Raw genomic sequence first — 24,077 nt, 5'->3', positions numbered from 1 at the left:
AGTTACTGTCCCTAAAGCTGTTATATCATAAGCTGTTTAAATTCAGCTCACAATAAATTGAATTTCATTATAAAAATTTTCATAATTTGTTGGATTTTACAGGGAAAAAAAAATAATTAAATGTACTTATTCTAAAGCTTTGGCTTAAGACCCTTTCAGTTTTACTGCACATTTAGCTTCCAGCTGCATTAAACCCTCCTGCAATAGTATTATAAACATTACTTGTAACACAACCAGTGTTTTTAGATCTGCAACTGTACCATCTTGGGCCATCTCTCAAAAACTAAACAGGGTAAAGCCTGGCCTAGTCAACAATTCAATGGGAGACTTCCAAGAAAACCAAAGTATTTCTATGGGAAGTCTCTGGTGATTCAGTATGCAGTTGTGATAGGGTTTGGGGGTGCAATCCAGACCAGTGAAAGGTTGTGTCATCACTTGCCCTGCAACCTTGGGTGCCTCAAATGCTTTGCTACTGTAACTCCCTGCCTGGGATGTTCATAACCAGCCTACAAGCATGCAGGTCACACCTTGAGTGTCTATGTATAGCTGCAGCCCTGGTCCAGTAACTCTGACCACAGCAGCCTGCCAGCAACACATCACAGTCACACTCTGGCTTCCACCACCCTTGGTTACAACCAGCAAGGTGATTCCAACACGCTCACGGTCTAAAATTCGCAGAAAACCATGTGCTCTGCAATGTCCAGCCCTCTCGTGGACGGTTCAGAGAAGTGATAAGGCCCATTTGGTCCTCTAAAGACACAAACCCCTCTGCTTGCCACTTTAACTGGAGTTAACATTCACTTTAATTCAAACACAGCTCTGTTGGTTTTGATTATTAGTAAAACAAAACAAAAGAAGACAGGGTATTAAGTGAGTTCACGTATACGAGAGAAAGTTAAAAATGGTTACAAGCAAATAAAAGTGAAAACATGCATCTAAAAGTCTAAAAATTAATCTAGGAAAGTACAATCTTTGCCTCAGCAGGTTTCTCACCTATATTCAGTCTCCAGAGACTTCAACCTCCCTTTGGTTGAAGGACCCATCTTTCTCAGCTTGCAAGAGCTCTGTTTCCTTATGTCTGTCTAGTGATGGATGCCAAAGATGGCTTCTGTCCTTGCTTACATTTCCCAAAGTTCAATGACTTTGTTTCAAGAGGCAGGATGACCTCATGCTGTTCTTCCCTTCCTGTGGGCCTCCCATCCCCCCTGTATGTAAATGGTCCTTCCATTGTTTTGATTCCACCATGCTTAATTTACATAGGAGACAGATAAATAGCTGCCGTCTCTCCTGTCTGGGAAGGAATTTGTTTATCCCTGTTTGGCCACAGACTTTAAAACACAATATCATTAACTATCCACATTTCCTCATAATGTTAATACAGACATTTCACAATGGTATTAATCACCAGTGTGTCATTAGCTTTCAGAAAAGACCTCACTCTACACACTTTTATAATACAGTAACATTGTATACAATCAGTTGATTCAATTGCTTATCACTTGAGGTTCGGCCCCCTTTGTCTTTACAGACCAGCAAACTTTTGGAGTGTATTCTTCTGTAGGTTGCTCCTGAAAGTAAAGCTTATTCAAGTTGTGATGGAGGTGACAGAGTCTGGTGGTGAAGGAAGCTCCATGCTCTTTCCTCCCCGACTTGTGTTTGCTGAAATGCAAATTGTTCTGTTTCCTGCCATCTCCTCCCACTGTCGTCTTGATGGTCCTGTTTACTGCTTATATGTAAATATGGACCTTTGCTATTTCTGCCTGAAGATCAGGCTGGTGAAAGGATCAAATACACATTCCTTTGTCTAAGCAGACCTGTTTACCAGCTCCCACGACAAGGTTGGCTTATACACACTTTAGTCATAAATCTAGTACATATCTTAATACCCACCATGTGCATACATCATGCAAGAATATTTATGATCAGTGAGTTACTGGTTTTCAAAAGATACCTCACAAGGCTTATTTCATTCAGAGATTGTTACAATTCTGCGCAGTGTGTGAATACCGGGGGCCTTAGCATAGGCACAGTTTGACTGCTATATTTGGGGAGGCAAAGCGTGCGCGCACACATGCATGCACACACACATGTGCACACTGAAGCCAGTTCCCTTGGCTCACTGATTCTCTCCCCCCGCCTAGAGTTACACCGGGGCTGCCAGAGCTGGCGGGGACGGGACAGCCTAATGGAGGAGCCCCAGCTGCTGCAGCGATGTCGCTGCTCTGGTGCTGCTGCGGCTGCCTCCCTGCTGGGGCTGCTGCTTCCGCCAAGGGGACGCCACATGCCAGGCTCCTGCTGACCCCTGCCCATTCCCGTATCCCCTTCTCTTCCCCACCCCTCCCCCTACCTCTCCCCACTGTCCTCGACCTCACCCGAACCCCCAGCCCCTTCTCTTCCCCCTTCCCTATCCCAGAATCTTCCCCCCCTCGCACTGCATTTATCCCAGCCCCACCCCGGCCCCTTTGCCCTGCCCCCCCTGAGGGCACTCACCATTGTACAGGAGAAAGGCGGGCACTAGGACCCAGGAGGTGGCGTTGAGCTGCCAAGACAGTGACCCAGAGCGCAGGAGAACAGTTGCTCCATCGCACCCATCTGCTCCTTGCCAGCCAAAACATGCGGGGGGTTGGGAGGGAGGAGGAGCAGCATGGGAGAAAAAGCCCCACTCCCAGGAAGACCGAGCAGAGCAAGCCTTGCAGGGCCGCTCGGCGCTTGCAGAAATGGGGAGAGAGTGTCACGTGACCCTGCTTGACACCCCCATACCCTTCGCCTCTGTTTGGGGGGGCAATGCCTCCCTGTATCTGCCCAAATTACACCCATGGTGCTTAGTGTCACATTAGTATGCTTCCCTCTGGGTCAGTAATGAACCAATTCCCTGTGGCACTGGGGGTACTGTGCTGCTAAACGTGCTGTCTTCTGGATATTATGTAAAACCAAGATCTTGATGGTCCCTTGTGGTCATTAAAAAATCCCTTGACCACTTTCACAACAGCAGGTCCATTAACTATGATTAGGACCCTGCCAAATTCATGGTCCATTGTGGTCAATTTCACAGTCATAGGATTTTAAAATATTAAATTTCATGATTTCAGCTATTTAAATCTGAAACTTCACAGTGTTATAACTGTAGGGGTCCTGACCAAAAAAGGTGTCGGGGGGGAGGGATGCAAGGTTATTGTGGGGGGCTTTGCGGTACTGCTACCCTTACTTATGTGCTGCTGCTGGTGGCGGTACTGCCTTCAGAGCTGGGCAGCTGGAGAGCAGCGGCTGCTGGCCGGGAGCCCAGCTCTGAAGGCAGAGCAGCCGCCAGCAGTAGCGCATAAGTACGGATGGCAGGGTACGGTATTGCCACCCTTACTTCTACGCTGCTGCCTGCAGAGCTGGGCCCTCAGTCAGCAGCCGCCACTCTCCAGCTGCCCTGCTCTGAAGACAGTGCAGAGGTAAGGGTGGCAATACTCCAACACCCCTAAAATAACTTGCAACCCCCTGAAACTCCCTTTTGGGTCTGGACCTCCAATTTGAGAAACTCTAGTCTCCCCCCATAAAATCTGTATAGTATAGGGTAAAAGCACAAAGAAGACCAGAATTCATGGGGGTAGACCAGATTTCATGTTCCATGACACGTTTTTCATGGCCGTGAATTTGGTAGGGACCTAACTATGATGTTCTGACTTGTTCCAGTTTGGTTAATTACTTGCTACCTATCCACATTCTCCTGCAGTTTCAGTTGGACATAGCAGGATTCTTTACTTTCTGCCCTAAACTGTTCTGCAGTGCAGTGTTGCTCTTTGACACTGCACTGTTGTTGTGCAGTGCAGTGTCAAAGAGCTAGAACATGCCACTTGGAGAGCTTTTCAGTGCTGGCTGAAGTGTTTTCTGTACACACTCTGTAATTTGTTACGTGCTTTAAGATCCTTCAGGATTACTATATGAATAAGGTATTACAGTAGACCCTCACAGTTATGAAAACCTCAGAAACGGAGGTTGTACATAACTCTGAACAAAACATTATAGTTGTTCTTTCAAAAGTTTACAACTGAACACTGATTTAATGCAACTTTGAAACTTTAATATGCAAATGAAAATTGATGCTTTCAACCATCTTAATTTAAACGAAACAAGCACAGAAAGTTTCCTTAGCTTGTCAAATCTTTTCTTTAAAGAAAATGTTCATTTTTTTTTAGTAGTTTATATTTAACACAGTACTGTAGTGTATTTGCATTTTTGTTTTGTTATTTCTGCTGCTGCCTGATTGCATACATTTGGTTCCAAACAAGGTGTGTGGTTCACCAGTCAGTTCATAACTCTGGAGTTCAAAACTCTTAAGTTCTATTGTCTAAATATTATCAGAAGTTACTGACTCTTGTGAGCAGGAAGCTGTTCCAAACTCAAGCAACAAAAGCTCCTTACTTTCCTGTTATTTTACCACGGCAAGAGGGCAGTTAGCTATGCTTCAGGCTGGCAGGCAAAAGAAGTAATAAGAGATGGAGGGGGAGGGCAGGTCTATACTATGGGGTTAAGTTGACCTAAGTTACGCAACTCCAGCTACGTAAATAATGTAGCTGGAGTCAACGTACCTTAGGTTGATTTACTGCAGTGTCTGCACCTCGCTGGGTCGATGGGAGAAACCCTCCTGTCAACTTACATTATGCTTCTCGTTTCGGTGAGTACCAGAGTAGACGGGAGAGCGATCGGCAGTCGATTTAGCGGGTCTTCATTAGACCCGCTAAATCGACCCCTGGTGGATCGATCACCGTGTGTTGATCCCCCGGTAAGTGGAGACAAGCCCGGAGAAGAAGTACTAAACGGGCAAGGGAACAGAAGCAGTGGGATCTGGTGGATAGGTGGGGTGGGAGGAGCCAAAGAGGATGCAGCTTGTCTAGCCCAATGGCTGGGAAGAGCGGCTGTAGTGCTGAATGGGTGGGATGTAAGGATGTAGCTGGATGAAGCGGCAAGATAGAGCTACAGCACACTGGGTGCCACCCTTTGACGAGAGAGAAACTGATTCTGATGCGTCACTATAGTGTCTCAGGAAACCATTTAAAAGTTTTACACTCTACAGGCTTCAGCCAGCTGCTTTGAACCCTATGTAATCAGGGTCTCTTCTCCTCAAGGTGACCAACTTGTTCCTGTGAGATCTTGATTTGCTGAAACACAATCCTCAGTACAGCTGGAGCAACTGCTCAGCCAATCCATTGCAGTCAATCTTTATGTGGCTGCTGCAGTAATATCCGGGAAGGGCAGGGGGCTGTATTACAGAGAGTGTAGAATGCTTCCTGCTAGGACAACAACACCAAAGTACCGAAGAACATTGACTTGGGGAGCTACTAGGATCCATTTAGCACAGGCAGGAAATTCCCATCTAAGGTTTACTTATAAGTAAGGCTCCATGTTTGTCACAAAGGTCACGGATTCCATGACTCTCCGTGACTTCTGCAGTGGCCGGTGCACCTGGCTTGGGGGCCACCTGAGCAGCTCGGGCAGCCCCTGGGCCAGGTGGACCAGCCACTGCTGGGGCAGTCTTGGGTCCCCCCGCCCCCACCAGCAGGAGTTTGGGTGTGGGGGGGCTCAGGGCTGGGATGCGAGGCTTACCTGTGGGGGGGTCCCCCGGAAGGGCGACGGCAATTCCCCTCCCTCAGCTCCTAGCTCCACGTGCTGCCTCTGCCCACAGGCACCGCCCCCGCAGCTCCCATTGGTCATGGTTCCCAGCCAATGGGAGCTTCAGAACCAGGGCTTGGGGTGGAGTGGAGGCAGCACGTGGAGCTAGAAGCTGGGGTCGCCGCTTCCCAGGAGCCATGTAGGGAGCCTGCCCCAGCCCTGCCAACTTCCCCGCTGCCCCGGGCCGTCCTCCTGAGCTACCCCCAACCCCCTCTCAAGTTTTAGTCAGGAATATTTAGTAAAAGTCATGGACAGGTCACAGGCCATGAATTTTTGTTTACTGTCCGTGACCAGTCCATGACTTTTACTAAAAATACCCATGACTAAAACATAGCCTTACTTATAAGTGTTATAGATGAAAAGGTTTCACTAAAAATGTTTGAACTAGTGTCAACCAGATAGAAGGTGTCCTCACTCTGCATGTTCCTTTGGAATAATTTGCTACATATGAAAGTCATAGGTGAATCCAAGACTGGAGACTTTTCTTTGTCTGAATGGATTCTGGTTATTCTCTTGACATGAAAAAATTGAAATGCATTTTGACTTCAGTGCAGAATGGAGAAAGCAAGTCATGAGACATAGGGGTAGCCTACAGGTCCCCAAGAAAATCTGCCTTTAGCAGACATGATGGTTTTAATGGGACAAGGCCAAGTCACCAGTTAAAAAGACAAACTGCATGAAAATGAAAAATGCTGTATTTACTTAGTAGAATGTTTTACATTCTCCAGAGTCATCCTGCCAGATGCGCTGTTACACTGATTGCAGTTTGGATGCAAGTCTCAACCCTACCCACCCTCTGTGCAATAGGTCATTATTTTTATCATGGATAAACTGGAGCAGAGAGGGTGACTTGTCCATGAGCCAGTGACAGAGCTAATAATAGAGCCCCAGGGTCATGACGCCTAGTCCCTTGCTCACCATGAAGTCCTGCCAAAAAATTGCTAGGGAAATTAAAAGAAATTGATTGACTGGACATCCTGTGGTCTTCAAGTTATAAGTAACATTTTTAGTCCTCATATCTGAAACAGTTAACAGGCCTTGTTTAAAGAGCTAAGTCACATGCCAGCACAAACCCTAATGCCAGGCATTATCTCAGCTAAATCGAAGGAATACATGTTAGTGACATTCCCCTTCATTCTGCTATCTGATCAATGCTTCACTATGCAAATCAAAAATAGTAATAAATAATAATAATAATTACAAAAAAGCTGCTGTATGCAGAAAACCTTCCATTTCCTCTTTCAATTAAATGTACAGTGAATAGCAACAGCTGCGGAGTTCACAGCTATATATTCAAGCTGTCAGTTAAACGTGATGCTATTCCATGGAAGCAGAAAAGCTCTGTTTCCCTGTCCAACTGGGAATCAAACACAAAATGCTCAAACAGTAGCATATGTCAAATAAAATACAAGGAAGTACCAATGGAAGAGCCACCTATGCTGCCATCCTCCTTACTCAGGTGTAGCCAGGACTATGCTCAGAAGTTATAATGCCAGTGTCTGGCATATCTAAACAGCTCCATCAAGATAAACAGAGTGCAATGAGCTGGGAACTCTTGTTTTTCTTTAATAAGATATGTTATTTATAAAATCCAGTGACAGGCAAGCTGTGGTGTCTGTTCCAGAATCTTAATTAGTGCTGGGCAGAAATGGAAAGATGGCAGCAGATTAATATCTGCTTCCTCTATTCAGGCAGTCATTCCAGGTTCCTTTTTAGTTAGGATGACCATAGAAGTTAGAGACGAAAGAGGTCATGCAGGATAGAGTACCCCACCAGCAGAAGTATAATTAGATACTTCACTGGATCTTAGCCAAAAGGTGCAGAGAAGAAGCTACCAGATACCCATACCACTTGTGCCAGCCTCACCTTCCAAGATCTATATAGGTCTTTCCCACAGATTCTAAAATTCAAACACTATCCAGTAGAAAACCTTGGTTGAAATCCTGCCTTCAATTAAATCAATGGGAGTTTTCCTACTGACTTCAATGGGTCCAGGATTTCTCCCCTTATGTTTTAAGGGATACTAACAGGATCCCAAATTTAGGTTCTGGTTTTTAAAATAAGTTTCTTGACAGAAGTTAATACATTTTTAATTATTTTTTATAAATATATCAATGAAGCCATTTTCCCCCAAACATTCCAGCATCGTGCTAGTGCGTGGGAACCAAGATGTCACATCAACTACAAGCTGTCCACTTTAGTTTCACCATCTAAGTTGAATGAAGCGAGAAAAGTAAACAAAATACATAAAGTACATTGATCACAATGATCCCTTCTGGCCTTAGAATCTATGAAATAATAAAAAGCAAATCTAACTTTAACTTGTTTTTAACATTAATAACCTATGTTGACTAATAACACATTTTTAAAATACAGAGAAATCATATCCACAGTGTTCCTTTAACACTGTGGTTTAAACAAACAAAGCTCAAAATTCATGCTGAAATTCTATTATTAAAACAAATCTTTAAAAGAGATACTGTCAAGTCAAATTTACTCCCAAATTTAGATTTCGCAAAACCCAAGTTTTTATGAATTAAAATGTTTCTGTGAATTTAAAAAAAAAAAATCCCAACCGAAACTTAAAAACAAAGAGATGAACAATTCCCTGAAATGTCTGCAACCCAAATACTGCAGCACTATGCTAGAGCATAAGAACCTGGAAAAGAAACTGATTAGAAATGTATTGTAACTAAAGTAAAAATGAACAGTCTTGTTCAAGATGATAGACGTGCACAAAGTAAACAACCAGGATAAATGCTAAAAAGAAAATCTGATTTGTAAACTTCATTCAGTTCTAATAAACTAAAGTGTTATTTATAAAAGAAGCAAGAAGGAACTTTTCAATTACAATTAACGATATTATTAACCATCAGCCAGATTTTTGGAGGTGTAAAGCACTTGCACTCTGATTCATTTCAGCTCGAGTTGGGGGTCCTCAGCACTTTGGAAAATCAGGCCCCCATCTGAATTTTACCCTGAGTGCGCACTGAATTCTGCTCGCCTTCCTCAAGCAAGCAGTCCCACTGGCCAATAGATACTTGGTAGATAGTCTCTTATTTCTTTATGCTCAAACGACAAAGGCAAAAAGCAACCTGCACTCATCTCTCCACAGACAATAAACAAACAAATAAATCAATCAATCAGAAAACTGAACATACGTTGCCCAAGCCATGCATCATCCACTGTGAGGAAGGGTAAGCTGGCATTCCAATTATATTTGGAGGGGCTGTCCTGAGATGATTTACTCTTCAGATTACCTGAATAGAAACAAGTATGCCTTTTAATAAAAAACAAAAACAATCACTTAGGTATATTCACATTGTTAAGGCCAATTAATACTTTCCTGATCAGCACAGCTGCAGCATTATGGAATTTAAGCTGCAAAATTAATTTATGTTGCTCATAACACTGAACTTATTTTAAAAGGCTGGACAAGAACAGTACATGATTAAATTACTATCAGAATATCCCTCTGAACAGTGATTGAACATGTATTGTTCAAAGTCGTAATCTGTTCGGCTGGCAAATGACTTTCAGAGACATCAAATTGAAGTTTTAGTTCCTACAAAACAAAGACCTTATCCGTTATACACCTGGTAAAAAGCCAGATCCAACTCCCTATTCAAGTTAACAGTAAGATTCCTACTGACTTGAAAGAGAGCTGAATCAGGTCCACAGTTATCCCTTTTTACATAAAAAGAAAAGGAGTACTTGTGGCACCTTAGAGACTAACCAATTTATTTGAGCATAAGCTTTCGTGAGCTACAGCTCACTTCATCGGATACAGACTAACACGGCTGTTACTCTGAACCCTTTTTACATGTAATGAAAAGTAGGGCAGAGAGAAAAAGCTCATAGAAAGAAGGAAGCCAAAGCTTTCCTTGATGATTATTTGTAAATAATTGAAAGTGCAGAGTTCACTCATACAAGTGCTGAGTAACTCCTTACAGCACATCAATCTTTTAAGATACTTGTATTATGGATTAGCTCTTCTCATAATATTTTTTCTTGTTTATTCTTCTTCATGTCCAAGATTATGGTTTTTGTGGCCTTTTTTTCAATCTTCCCCTAAATATTTGTTCTGTTTGTGCAGTTCTGTCCTGTAGCAGCTTGCCTTTTTGATGCTGTCACTAATGCAGATGAGAGCAATGATTTTTGTCTGTCTCGTGTTGTCTGTTATGAGATGTTATGAGACCACTGTTTAATGCAAGACTGGAAAATATATGATTGAATATGTTATACATTGTATCATCTGCAATGTCTTGCTATGGAGCAGAATTACATTATTTCGGCTTGCACAGCTCAACATACATGATGCATGTATGTATGCTTTCACTTAACATATCCTAAATGTTTAGGACCAGATTCTGCATTCCTTGTACATCCAAAACTCCTGTTGAAGTCAATGGGAGATTCTGGTGTGCAAGACCAAGTCTTTTCAAAATATTCTAATAAGAATTCAGGAACCTAAACCCCACATCTACCTTTTCGCTCATCAGTATTACACATTGATAAGTCAGTGTTATGCTGTCTACTGTGACACTGCTTCAACCCAGCACCACACAGGGCCTACATAGCCAAAAGAAGAAGCATAGACAATTGTAGGTGAGATTAGAGAATGCACAGATGAAGCTGAAGTGGAATGGGAGAGACCAAAAAAGACTGCCTCTCTCCTCACAGTTGCAATCAGCAGAGGCTCTCAAGCTGGAATTCCCTAAATTTAAAAAAGGAGCATGCTACTGGCAAGGTCTCCATAAGGGCCCCCCAAATTCGGCTCCCTTGGTCTGAAATAGCCTGAATTTTCTAGCCTTTAGAACACATTGCAAAGCCCAACTTTTTATGGGGGATTATGGGGAGAGAGTTTGCTGGCAGGACAATATTTGAGGAGGGTAGGGTGCTTTCTCGTTATCTGATCTAAAGTGTAGTTACTTACTGCTCCAATGGTGGAATTTGCTAATTTCTATGTTTAGATGTGCTTTTTAAAATAACTGGTAAGGACGCATCTCAAGTTTTAAAGTCATACCAGGATGACACAAAAGTTAGGACTGTGTTCAGGGAAATACACTGAAGTCAGTCACTAAAAGGTTGGAGCATCGGATTTCAAATGTGAACAAGGTGTGAGAGAAAACACTACGATATGGCTAATGGTAGGGAGAATTTTTAAGGGTCTGAATAACTGGGGATATGGGTGATGGAAAACTCACGAGGAAGTGAATCAAAAGTGTCCACAGAAAGACCACTCACTTAACTCCATGGACAGCTCTGGTAAAGTCCCAAAGGTCACAGGATAAGCTTTTGCTTCTGCAACGTCCCATGTTCCTGGATTAAAAAACAAACCCAAACAGGGCATTCAAAATTGGTGCATGTGGCTTCAAACAGACACATTCAGAATGTTTCAGTCTCTCCTCCCCAACCCTGTGGCCAATGCTGCTGCTGCTGGGAGGACAATCAAGTCTGAAAAAGTTAGCCTCTTAGGATATGTCTACACTGCAACCTGACCTGTGACTGCAGCACAGGTAGACATACCCATATTAGCTTTATCTGTGCTAGCCTAGCTAAAAATAGCAGTGTAGACATGACAGCATGGGCTTCAGCGTGGGCTGTGCAAGCACGCTGGGGATTCTAGGTATATATGGACTAGCCCACACTGAAGCCAGTGCCACCACGTCTATGCTGCTATTTTTAGCCACGCTAGCATGGGTAAAGCTAGTGTGGGTATGTCTACCTATGCTGCAGTCCAACCTCAGACTGCAGTATAAAAATACCATTAATCTGGAGGAAGTTTACATCTTCTTCTGATCCTCTCAAAGTGCACCAACTTAGACTCATCATGGACTTGCTCCGATTTGCACTCTCACCCACTTACACATACATTTGCACGCAACCCTCCTTACATATCAGCTGGGAATTTGGCCCACTGAATCTAAGGGAGTATGAAATGGTGTTAATACACACACACATCCCTCCTGATGGGGCCAAAGAAAAGAGTGTAGCAAGGAAAGCAACTGACACTGTAAGAAAGTGAAAATTAAAGTAGGGTAACAACTTTGTGGCTCCTGAGTGTGTAGGTTACATCAACATTCCTTTCATATCAGTCCATCTTTTAAGCTTAATGGAGTCTTAGTGTACAGGAGTCTTAAGTTACACCATCTTACATCTCTGGCCTGCTGGGTTACTGGAGACAAGTCACCTTACTGACTTGTGTATAATTCAATTCAATAGGATGGACCTTAATGAAAATCATATACGGATTTGAATTAAGTAGTAAAAATAACCATAAAAAGAGGCATTACCTAGAGCAAATCTATTTTGTTTTATTTTTCAACTTTCTTATCACACACTGTCAAAACTAGGAAGAGAAAGGGAAGATACTAAAGGTCAAACTTTTAGCCTTGCCTTACTATTATTTGTATCACAGTAGTGCCTGCAAGCCACAACCAATATAACATGGTGCGACACAGTCCCTGCCCTGAAGCCAGACCAACAGTTAGAGACAAAACAGATGTACAGAGAGGAGAAGTGACTTGCCTAATGTCACACAGCAGGTCAGTGGCAGAGCGGGGAATAGAAACCAGCTCTCCTGAGTTTCAGTCCAGTGCCCTACTTGCTAAATCATGCTGCCTCTTGACTGGGCTTTGACCTTTCTGGGTTCAGTTTAGCACCTTTGGTTTAGGACAGGTAGGAGTCTCAGGGTATGTCTTCATTACCCGCTGGATCGGTGGGCAGCTATCGATCCAGCGGGGATTGATTTATCGCGTCTAGTGTAAACCCCTGAGCGCTCTCCTGTCAACTCCTGTACTCCAGCACTGCAAGAGGCGCAGGCAGAGTCGTCGGGGGAGCGTCAAGAGTTGACTCACCGCGATGAAGACACCACGGTAAGTCGATCTAAGTCCGTCTCCTTCAGCTACATTATTCTTGCAGCTGAAGTTGCGTAACTTAGATCGATCCCCCCCCCCAGTGTAGACCAGGGCTAACTCTCTGATTTGCAGGTGCAGCTATGGACTTTGTACTCTGAGTTATACTGTGAGCACAAAACTGCACCACCAACGCATCTGAAATTTGCATCTACTAAAATGGAAGGCAACATCTAGAAATCTGTCCCCAAGCTTTGACACAAACAGATTCCCGCCACAGAGTTTTTTTGCTCCCCAGCTGTTTTTGGTTCTTTGCCTTAATGCCAGAAAAAAAGTCTAGTGTGAACACTGTTCAATGAACAGGCTGGAGGAAAATGCCATAAAGGTAGGTTAATAGAACTGGCTGAATGTTCCCTTGCCCAAAGTCTGCACTCCTGCAGTGGGCTGGTTTACTGGGGACACTCACCTACATTGGAAAAAACATCCTCTTCAGACCGTGTGGGCTCAGATTCTTCTCCTGTGGCTTCTGAGTTCCTTACAGCGGAACCATCGTCTGTCTTTGTCCCTGACTCACAGAGAGCTCCCTGTGCACTACTGCTGTTGTCCTCCGTCCCACTCACAGTGTGTGGCCAAACAGTTCCTTTCCCATCCCCATCACAGACTGCTTCAACCACCAAGGTACCGGGTGACATTCTGCTAGGGTTTTCTTGAAAACAAACATTTAAAATGGATTTTTTTTAAATAGGGTTGGGACCTTGTACAGGATAAACAAAAATGTAAGGCCTGATCCAAAGTCAATGGAAAGACGCCCTTTGACTTCACTAAGGACCTGATTCAAAGCCCACTGAATATATTTACACACACAATAGCAAAAAGACAGAGCCCCATGGTCTGGGGCTGGCAGAAGCTGAGAGCACTTGGAAGGTGCACATTCAGCCCATGTGGGAAAGGACGGCATCACACAGCTCATCAGTGACCCCTTCAGGGGTTTAAGAAACAACGTCAGAGGAGTCTTGTCCATTCTTCCTTGGCTGGAAAGATAACTCAAGGTCATAAAGGTACAGATGGGGGCACAGAGTGTTAAAGGAAGAGAAAGAAAGGGAACTTCAGGTTTCCTTCCTGCATATGGAGCACCATTCGTGGGAAAAGAAAAATAAACACAATTTGTTGAACGTTGGTATTTTCAAGATTGCCAGAGAAACGAGCACTCGGAAGGACATTTATTAAGATAATAATGATGGTGATGATTTCATAGCGCCTTTCAGCCAAAGGATTTCCAAAGCAATTCACAGACTTAACTTAAGGGTAAACAAAGCACCTCCCTAGTTTTTTGTGTGGGGAGAAGGGGACACAAATGATCCTAACCCCACCTCCATACAGCTTATGCTGCTACTGCTGCCTCCCTGCTATGAAACAGCAAACAGCACTCAGCAGGATTAGGGCTTATTTCATAGCTTCATATATTTTAATGCCAAAAAGGGACTATTATGATCATCTAATCTAACCGCCTGCATAACTAAAGCTGCTGAATTTCTCCCAGTGATTTCCAATACCCCAGTAACATGGTTCAATTAGGACTGGTCCCTGCTTAGCACTCTGGCCCCAACTCAGCAAAGCACTTAAGCACATGCTTAACTTTAAGCATGCAAGTCGCAGTGATGTAAACAGAGCTACTCACGTGAGTACAGTTAAGCATGTGGCCTACATGCTTTGCTGGACTGCAGCCAGAGTGCTCAGCACCTCCCAAGATGGAGCCTCTGGAGCATACCTTCTGTAAGGACATCCAGTCTTGATTTAAAGACTCCAAGCGATGGAGATGGTGGTCCCAAAAATATCTAAATATTTGTACAGATCACAGTTCATCATTTTCCTCCTGATCTTCACTTTTAGAGAACTACCCAAAGACACTTTAAGGTGGTGCCCCTTTGTAAACAATTCTCTCCTTCGCCACGAATGCCCATGTTTGTGTCACTTTGGGTCACAATTCTAACTTCGCATCCCAGCCTCTAAGATGTTCTGCTGTATTTATCTTTGAGGATTTCTTTGCTGTGTTAATAGATTTACTGAAGAGAATTAAATTGCTTGGAGTTTTTTAAATGCATAAATTTCATGACCTGCTTTCACATACCAGAGTTATCAGAACATAATTAGCATAAGTACATAGGTCCTTCCTAAATAAGTCAATGGAAAGCACTGTGAGATCACCAGAGGAAAGGTGATGTGAGTGCAAAGTATTATATAATTAGCATTGGTAATGTTGTGTCTCCCTTTTTATAGCTGCAAAAGAAATGACAGCTTACTATAAATAGCTCTTAATTTCAGAAACCTTTTTGAAGTAGGCAATTATGTAGGTTCTATAAATCAACTGTTACATACAATTTTTTGGTAAAGTTATACAAATGCAACAGGTCTGCATGATGACCTAACTGCTGCAGATCTCTTATTCACCTCATCAGTAAATCTCATTTGTTTTCAAAGTCCTGAGAATATCTTTGTGGGCTTTCATGAAAGCGTGGGGTAAAAACTGAAGCTCTTTTCCTTCGCAAATGGCCTGTTATGGAAAATGTTTACTGTGGAATAGCAAATTGTCAGGCAGTTGAGGGGGTAAATAGGCTCTAGGGGAGAAAAAGAATTGAGAGTTCCAGACAGAACATATATTGTATGTGTACGTAAATACATATTGGAGGGTTACCTTTTTGTTTCAGCCGTTCTTTCCTTAAGTGTCTTTTTTCTCGGCTACTGATCTTGGTCTGCCAAACACCTGCAACACAGAACAAAGTTCGCCATCTCCATGCCACTAGTTGCTATGAGTGAATGAGAAATTTCCTGTATGACCCGTATTTGTTTACAAGGCAAAGAGAAGGAAATACTCTCACGTACATGCTATCCAGTGATGATTATAAAATCGATGTTGCAACCATCTTGGTAATGGCCAAACATACAAAACACAATCACTGCGGTTAGTATCATGTACAATCCTAGGTAATTGTAAGCCATTAGAGTCTGCCCATCCCTGTGGCACCTTGGACTTCCAGAAACTCAGGCTACAATATATAACTACTCTGCAAGGCAATACTGTCTGTTATATGGGCTGACTGATGTATCGCCACATAATTTACCGCCCTTTATGTAAGTCAAACCACATGACACTCCTTTCCTCAGGGAAGATGTCAGATCAGAAAGCCAAGTGCCCTGTATGCTTGATAATTGCTTTGGATGACAACGTCAATGAAAACATTAACTAACAAAAAGGGCACTATCCTATTGCTGTCTCAGTTGTCAATTAATCTGACTCATAGCATGGAGCCATCATCCAGAAGCTCCTAGGCTCAGCTCTGTGGAATAAAACTATTTACCTAATATTTGTATATAACACTAATTCTTACTTAGTTTTCTAACCTAGTCCCTGACTAGATCATTAGATCTACTCGGGGACATGGCTCCCTCACGGGGTTGACTGTTCACATGCAATCACCCTTGTACATATTGGGCCAAATTCTGTCCTGACTTATACCCTTTGCAATCCCTGTTAAGTGAATGGGCCTGGCACAAGCTGTCAGTCAAGGCAGAATCTGAGCCTTTGATTTTGCTGAGCCTCCCACTTCTTCCAGGATGTCTCTGCACAGGATGAAATAGCTCATTATCTGCACAGTCTGACTAAAACAACAAAAGTCTGTTTGAATGAAGTCCTTGAAATTTCCTATTTTTCTTCTACGCTCCAAGGAACCACTGTTTGATATTAACACAATATCAATGTGGCAATGCGAAGGACTCCAACCCAGTGATGGCCACAGTAATCACATTATAATCTTTTAAACCCAGAAAAGCTCAGGATTTGTAATTTTCAAAATGATCTGGGGAAAAGAATACAAGGTATTTTCCAGTGAAATTGTAGCTAGCAGACCCTTGCTGGCCTCTGCTGAATCTTCGGGGAGCTCTCACAGCTCCTGTATGCCTTCTGTGCAGATTGGTTTGTACCCACAGGTTTCTACTATACTTTTATCACTCTGGCCATACTGTGAGGGAGGTCATCTGGCCATCTGGGAGGCAGTGACCATGAGTTGGTTGAGTTCAGGATCCTGACGCAGGGAAGAAAGGTAAGCAGCAGGATACGGACCCTGGACTTCAGGAAAGCAGACTTCAACTCCCTCAGGGAACAGATGGCCAGGATCCCCTGGGGGACTAACATGAAGGGGAAGGGAGTCCAGGAGAGCTGGCTGTATTTCAAGGAATCCCTGTTGAGGTTACAGGGACAAACCATCCCGATGAGTCGAAAGAATAGTAAACATGGCAAGCGACCAGCTTGGCTTAATGGTGAAATCCTAGCGGATCTTAAACATAAAAAAGAAGCTTACAAGAAGTGGAAGGTTGGACATATGACCAGGGAAGAGTATAAAAATATTGCTCGGGCATGTAGGAAAGATATCAGGAGGGCCAAATCGCACCTGGAGCTGCAGCTAGCAAGAGATGTCAAGAGTAACAAGAAGGGTTTCTTCAGGTATGTTGGCAACAAGAAGAAAGCCAAGGAAAGTGTGGGCCCCTTACTGAATGAGGGAGGCAACCTAGTGACAGAGGATGTGGAAAAAGCTAATGTACTCAATGCTTTTTTTGCCTCTGTTTTCACTAACAAGGTCAGCTCCCAGACTGCTGCGCTGGGCATCACAGAATGGGGAAGAGATGGCCAGCCCTCTGTGGAGATAGAGGTGGTTAGGGACTATTTAGAAAAGCTGGACGTGCACAAGTCCATGGGGCCGGACGAGTTACATCCGAGAGTGCTGAAGGAATTGGCGGCTGTGATTGCAGAGCCCTTGGCCATTATCTTTGAAAACTCGTGGCGAACGGGGGAAGTCCCGGATGACTGGAAAAAGGCTAATGTAGTGCCAATCTTTAAAAAAGGGAAGAAGGAGGATCCTGGGAACTACAGGCCAGTCAGCCTCACCTCAGTCCCTGGAAAAATCATGGAGCAGGTCCTCAAAGAATCAATCCTGAAGCACTTACATGAGAGGAAAGTGATCAGGAACAGTCAGCATGGATTCACCAAGGGAAGGTCATGCCTGACTAATCTAATCGCCTTTTATGATGAGATTACTGGTTCTGTGGATGAAGGGAAAGCAGTGGATGTATTGTTTCTTGACTTTAGCAAAGCTTTTGACACGGTCTCCCACAGTATTCTTGTCAGCAAGTTAAAGAAGTATGGGCTGGATGAATGCACTATAAGGTGGGTAGAAAGCTGGCTAGATTGTCGGGCTCAACGGGTAGTGATCAATGGCTCCATGTCTAGTTGGCAGCCGGTGTCAAGTGGAGTGCCCCAGGGGTCGGTCCTGGGGCCGGTTTTGTTCAATATCTTCATAAATGATCTGGAGGATGGTGTGGATTGCACTCTCAGCAAATTTGCAGATGATACTAAACTGGGAGGAGTGGTAGATACGCTGGAGGGGAGGGATAGGATACAGAAGGACCTAGACAAATTGGAGGATTGGGCCAAAAGAAATCTGATGAGGTTCAATAAGGATAAGTGCAGGGTCCTGCACTTAGGATGGAAGAATCCAATGCACCGCTACAGACTAGGGACCGAATGGCTAGGCAGCAGTTCTGCGGAAAAGGACCTAGGGGTGACAGTGGACGAGAAGCTGGATATGAGTCAACAGTGTGCCCTTGTTGCCAAGAAGGCCAATGGCATTTTGGGATGTATAAGTAGAGGCATAGCGAGCAGATCGAGGGATGTGATCGTTCCCCTCTATTCGACACTGGTGAGGCCTCATCTGGAGTACTGTGTCCAGTTTTGGGCCCCACACTACAAGAAGGATGTGGATAAATTGGAGAGAGTCCAGCGAAGGGCAACAAAAATGATTAGGGGTCTAGAGCACATGACTTATGAAGAGAGGCTGAGGGAGCTGGGATTGTTTAGTCTGCAGAAGAGAAGAATGAGGGGGGATTTGATAGCTGCTTTCAACTACCTGAAAGGGGGTTCCAAAGAGGATGGCTCTAGACTGTTCTCAATGGTAGCAGATGACAGAACGAGGAGTAATGGTCTCAAGTTGCAATGGGGGAGGTTTAGATTGGATATTAGGAAAAACTTTTTCACTAAGAGGGTGGTGAAACACTGGAATGCGTTACCTAGGGAGGTGGTAGAATCTCCTTCCTTAGAGGTTTTTAAGGTCAGGCTTGACAAAGCCCTGGCTGGGATGACTTAACTGGGAATTGGTCCTGCTTCGAGCAGGGGGTTGGACTAGATGACCTTCTGGGGTCCCTTCCAACCCTGATATTCTATGATTCTATGATGCTGCTCTGAGGGCCTCAAGCACAAGCCCAGCAAGAAGCAATGTGGGAGAGAAAAGCCATATTGTGTCACTGCTGTAGAGGCCACAGGGAAATGCAAACATGGCAAGATCCAAAGGCAGGACCCTGTTATTCCCCTGGAACTGTGCCTCTGGCAAGAATAAGCATACCCCCTCACTGGCTGTTTTGCCATGCCGCCAGCCCCGCTTCCAAGAACAGGCCACTGAGGGTATGTCTACACTGCAATGAAAAACCCTGTGCCACCTGATTTGGGCTCAGGGGGCTCAGACTGTGGGGATATTCCACTGTAGTGTAGACTTCCAGGCTCGGGCTGGAGCCCGGGCCCTAGGACCCTGTGAGGTGGGAGGGTCCCAGAACTTGGGCTGCAGCCCAAGCCCAGACGTCTACACTGCAATGAAACAGCTCCACAGCCTGAGCCCCACGAGCCTGAGTCAATTGGCATACACAGGCCAACCGTGGGTGTCCACTTGCAGTGTAGACATACCCTTAGGGAAGCTGTGGCCCGTTAGAGATGTGGTTAGCGGAACTGCAATCCCCTTCTCCTTGGTCACCGGTGGGAAGGGAGGGGTTAGTCCAAAGACATCTGTCAAACTTGCAATTCTTTCGTAATGTTGTTATTTTAAATGCCAACTACCAAACAGCACCTGTTCTGTCCATTCCTATGAATATGTTTAATCACCACAATTCTCACTTCTTTCTGGCAATACGAACCGGCTAATCCGCACATTTATTACCTTCTTCTTCTGGCAATTTGTCTTCTTCAGCAGAGACGTGGTCTTTTGATGCCCCCTTTTCTGTGCACTGGGTCTTCTTCTTTTTCTTAGACTACAAAAAAAAAATACACACACACACACACACATATATATATATATACACACATTTCTCAGCTCGAGGCTTATTAGAGAGAAGAGAGGATGAGACTGAGTGAGGACTAAGGGCCTCGTCCTGCAGTGAGCTCACACAGAGTTCTGTTGAAGTCAGTGGGACTCCACATGGGTGCAAGGGTTTGGCCAGGTACAGCTTATTGTGGGATCGAGGGAATGACCCCATGACAAACTCCAGAGTGTTGAATATTATACCCTCTGTACTACAAAATGACATTTAGCTGCAAAGTTAGAAACTGCGCATTCAAATTCAGACACCTGCTGCATATTGATATTTAGCCCTTTTTGTCTTCAAAGCACTTTATAAACAGTAATTATTCCTCAGAACAATGAGATAGGAAATACACACTATCTACCCTATTTACAGGAAATACACACTATTTACACTGGGAAAACTAAGGCAGAGAAGACCAGGCCACACAGATGCTTAGAGTTTGGCACTACAATAAGTGGTTTGATTTTCAAAGGTACCAAGCACCCATAGTTTCCACGGACTATAGTGGGTGTTGCAGGTGCTCAGAATCTCTGAAAAGTAGGCCACTTTCATGTAGGAACCTAAATATGAATTTGTGTGACTAACTTTAGGCCGCAAAGTTTAAACATTTTAGTTTCACTTAGCAACCCTGGACTTTTCCAAGCTAGAATACCCACCTCCTCAAACATGCTTCCTATCTTGCCAGGGCCCTGCTCTCATTGAGAAATATGGGAAGGGCAGATTGTCATGGCCCCCAACATCTGTTCACAACCCCAAGGATGAGAAAGCCAGGCTAAGTGATTTGTCCAGAAATCTCCAGTGTCAGAGCTAGGATTTGAATTCAGGAATTCCTAGCTCCCAGTTCTGTGGTCAGACCACTGAACTATGTCCTTCTTCTTACACTATAACAGAGTAAAAAAATGCATTCACTGTGGTAACATGAGTGAAACAAAGGCAGCAATCTGATTAGCTAAATAAGATTCCCATGCATGCAATAATGGGTTAACCACCAAGTAGGATGAAATCTCTAATTCATAACTCACACAAATCCATACAATCATGATAAAAAAAGAGCAGAGGAACAATATGCTTGAAATATTCATTTGAATCAACTGCAAATGAATAAAGAAACATGAGCTTGTGTTTATTGAGCTGTGCCATCTGTTACAGTGAGAAGCTTTTCAAGCAGTTTCAGCTCAGATTGAAGACACTTTCAACAACTAGGGAGACAAACTGACAGTTTAAAATAAGAATGAAAATAAAGAACTGTCTATTCTGCTTCCAGTTGGCTTTTAAACTTTATTAATCTGGAAGGAGAACACTTTTCTGTTTTATGAACTATGGGTTTGTCTCCTTAGTTGTTCAGAGCAGCTTCAAGCCAAGCCTTTACTCACTACACAGTAACCTCAAGTGTGCATCCTACCCTGTTGTGTGTTGTTGTTTATAATGCATATTGGGAAGATGTCCAAGGTGACTTTCTTTAAGACCGTTTTGAAGTGAAGTCAGGACTACTACATTGGGAGGGTTAATTACATGTTTTTCCAAGTTAAACGTATTGCTGAAAAATTCATGTAAAAATACGCATTCCATAGTGATCCCTGGAGATTGGGAACATTCTTTGGCTTAACATACATGGGAAATGTGCTATTACATTCAAACAAACTATATTAAAAGAAGGTAAAATCAAACACTCTAAAGTTAGAAATTGCCAGAATTAAGGTTTAATTCAAGCCCCATTGTGTGTACATACTGATACAGTCTTCATCTACATGATCACATACTACTTATTCCATGGGACTCCTGCCTCATTCAAGTCACCCAAATACTGAGCTGAATACAAAGTTATTAATTTCTTAATGGGCTTTTCTATGGTGCTCATGTGAGCTCTTCACAAACATTAATGAATTTATGAGATTTAAGTCATTATTATCCCCAGTTTAGCTTGGAACTGAGGCACAGAGGCTAAAATTGTCAGCAGTTTCCACTAATTTTGGGTGAGCAACTTGAAACACATACATGGATTTTTCAGAATACTTAGTATTTTATAGCACTTTATAATTTCAAAGAACAGCTCCCATTGACCTTAATTGCAGCTGTTAGTGCTCAGCATGTCTGCAAATCAGACACCGGGGGGCGCGGGGGGGGCCTTGAATGGGTCGGGGGTTCTGAGGGGGGTGGGAAGTGGGAAAGGGTGGATGGGGGCGGGCGCCAGGCTGTTTGGGGAGACACAGTCTTCCCTACCCAGCCCTCCATACAGTTGTGCAACCCTGATGTGGCCCTCGGGCCAAAAAGTTTGCCCACTCTTGCTTTAGAGCAAGGACTTGAAATTTGGAAGGGGATTCACTTGAGTAAAAAGGAGTTGCCTTTTGCTATTCCTATGAAAATCTGCCCAAATTTTGCCAAGTTATAAACCTCTGAAAATCTCAGTTTGTGCATGCTTACAGACTTGTTAGAGTTAGGCAACTAAGTTTACCAAATATTTGGTCCGAACTGAGCATGTTCCACTTCCCAGTCACCGTTTTATCTGCGACCAGGAAGGGTCAAGCAACCTTAACTATAGGCAGTGCCCACGGTCCTGTCTATAATAATAATATGACTGTACCACAGATTTGCTCAGTTCAGGCCTGATCCAAAGCCTAGTGAAATCAATGTAAAGTCTTGTATTTGGATCAGGGTTTTTAGTTATCATAATTATTGACAACAGTTTTGGAAGGGACATTAAAACTTGTGCTTCTGGGCTTAAACTACTCTCTAAGTATAACACACTTGTGTGGGGAGGCAGATTATCCCATCACTGCCTGAGGAGGTCACACACCTTCCTCTGAAGCATCTGGTGATGGCCACTCCTGGACATGGAATACTGGACTAGATGGACCTTGGATCTGATCCAGTCTGGCAACTTCTGTGTTCCTAACGGCAATTCTTTAAGTCTTTCAGATAACAGGAACGTGTTATCCTTACAAAAACCATAATAGAAAATAAGAACATTCTTAAAACAAATATCATTTTAGAAATACTGTGTAAATTCTGGAACTAATAGTGGTACCTTCAGTAGCTTTTTTTCTCTCATGCTGACAGAGGTTAGAAGCTGACAATTCACTGGAACCTAGAACATGGATATTCAAAAATGTTATATTATGGGGAAAATACATTCCTATAAGCACAATGTTGTAATACACCTCTATGGGATTCAGTCATATGTGATCAGGCTGAAAGAATACACATAAATTAACAATAATCCCAAGCTAGGTCTAGACTAGAGTTTGTGGCCTTGCTGCAACTTAAATTAATTGATTGCCAATTGATTTGAATGAGTTAAAAACCTGTATTAAAGATAGTCTAGAAAGTCTACAAACATTTGTCCCAAGACAGAAACATTTGTGGTTTACCCGAGAGTATGTCTAGACCAGGATAAAAAGTGTCAGTCAACACATTTTAACACAGACAGGGTGATTTTATTGTGTATTTTAATGTGTATTAGCTGGTTGAGGTGGACTCTACATTCTGTCTAGACATACTCCTAGGGTAAACCACAAGTGTTTGTGGAACATCTAGATCAGCATATGTTGGCTAACTCAAACTCACTGGCAATAAATTAATTTGACTTACAAGAAGACTAAAAACTCTAACCAGACATAACTTGAGATAGCAAGCCCCACAGCTCTTTGGGAAGGACAATGCACACTGCCCTTCCTTAGGGTTCTGTCACAGAAGGGAACCTGTAATTTCTACTTGGGGCACTGCAGAACCCCCACCAATGGAGGCTGCAAAAGGAATGCACTGTATTGGCATCTCCCGTAGCTGCTCTGACCATACCACCTTCCCCTCCCAGTACTACCCAGGTTTAGGGATGTGCTGGCTCCCTGCAATCCCTCTGGTAAGGGGGAAATTGCTACCATTTTCTACAATCTGCTCCCACCCACACACACACAAATACCCTTCCCAGGCTGACTTTCTCTCCTTAGGGGCCTTGAGCACAATTTAATCATATATACACTGGAAAACTAAATGATGCTGTTCTAATTATAATTCAGAATCCGATTTAATTCTCCTTATTCAGAATCCCCTGCCCCTCGACCTAAGAAAGGGAAGGGAGATATTGCTGTATCATAATTCTGGGGTTACCAAAAGAGTCATCTGGAATCCAACAGGACTCTGATTGCACTGCACACACGGTTTCAGAATAAGAATGCATTATTCAATACACAAAATCAATCAGGGTTTGCATTACCTGGGCAGGACAAATGAAATGGGAACATGTTTACTTTTTGAATCGCTCAGTAACTCAATACAATTTCTTTAGATGGGTCATACAAGACCTATTAATGTTACATTAGATTTAATACAGGATCTAGCTGCAGAAATGTCCTAGCTGTTACACTATAATAAACAGAACTTGCAAGACTG

The 24,077-nt window shown here is 43.4% G+C and overlaps 1 protein-coding gene across 1 annotated transcript in view; it reads right to left on the bottom strand.

Annotated features, from left to right (window-relative positions):
• Positions 1-24,077, bottom strand: part of LOC141984284 (uncharacterized) — a 42,928-nt gene that overhangs the window by 5,992 nt on the left and 12,859 nt on the right. The window contains exons 2-7 of the mRNA XM_074947221.1: positions 22,717-22,776; positions 19,547-19,637; positions 15,205-15,273; positions 12,979-13,218; positions 10,903-10,977; positions 8,817-8,915 (exon numbers count right to left, since the gene is read on the bottom strand). Coding sequence (XP_074803322.1) covers positions 8,817-8,915; positions 10,903-10,977; positions 12,979-13,218; positions 15,205-15,273; positions 19,547-19,637; positions 22,717-22,776 — 634 coding nt within the window. The remainder of the gene's footprint in view (positions 1-8,816; positions 8,916-10,902; positions 10,978-12,978; positions 13,219-15,204; positions 15,274-19,546; positions 19,638-22,716; positions 22,777-24,077) is intronic.

The sequence above is a fragment of the Natator depressus genome, chromosome 3, assembly GCF_965152275.1.
Source record: "Natator depressus isolate rNatDep1 chromosome 3, rNatDep2.hap1, whole genome shotgun sequence".
NCBI lineage: Eukaryota > Metazoa > Chordata > Testudines > Cheloniidae > Natator > Natator depressus.
The sequence above is the reverse complement of the archived record's forward strand: the minus strand, read 5'-3'. Positions and strand labels throughout refer to the sequence as shown.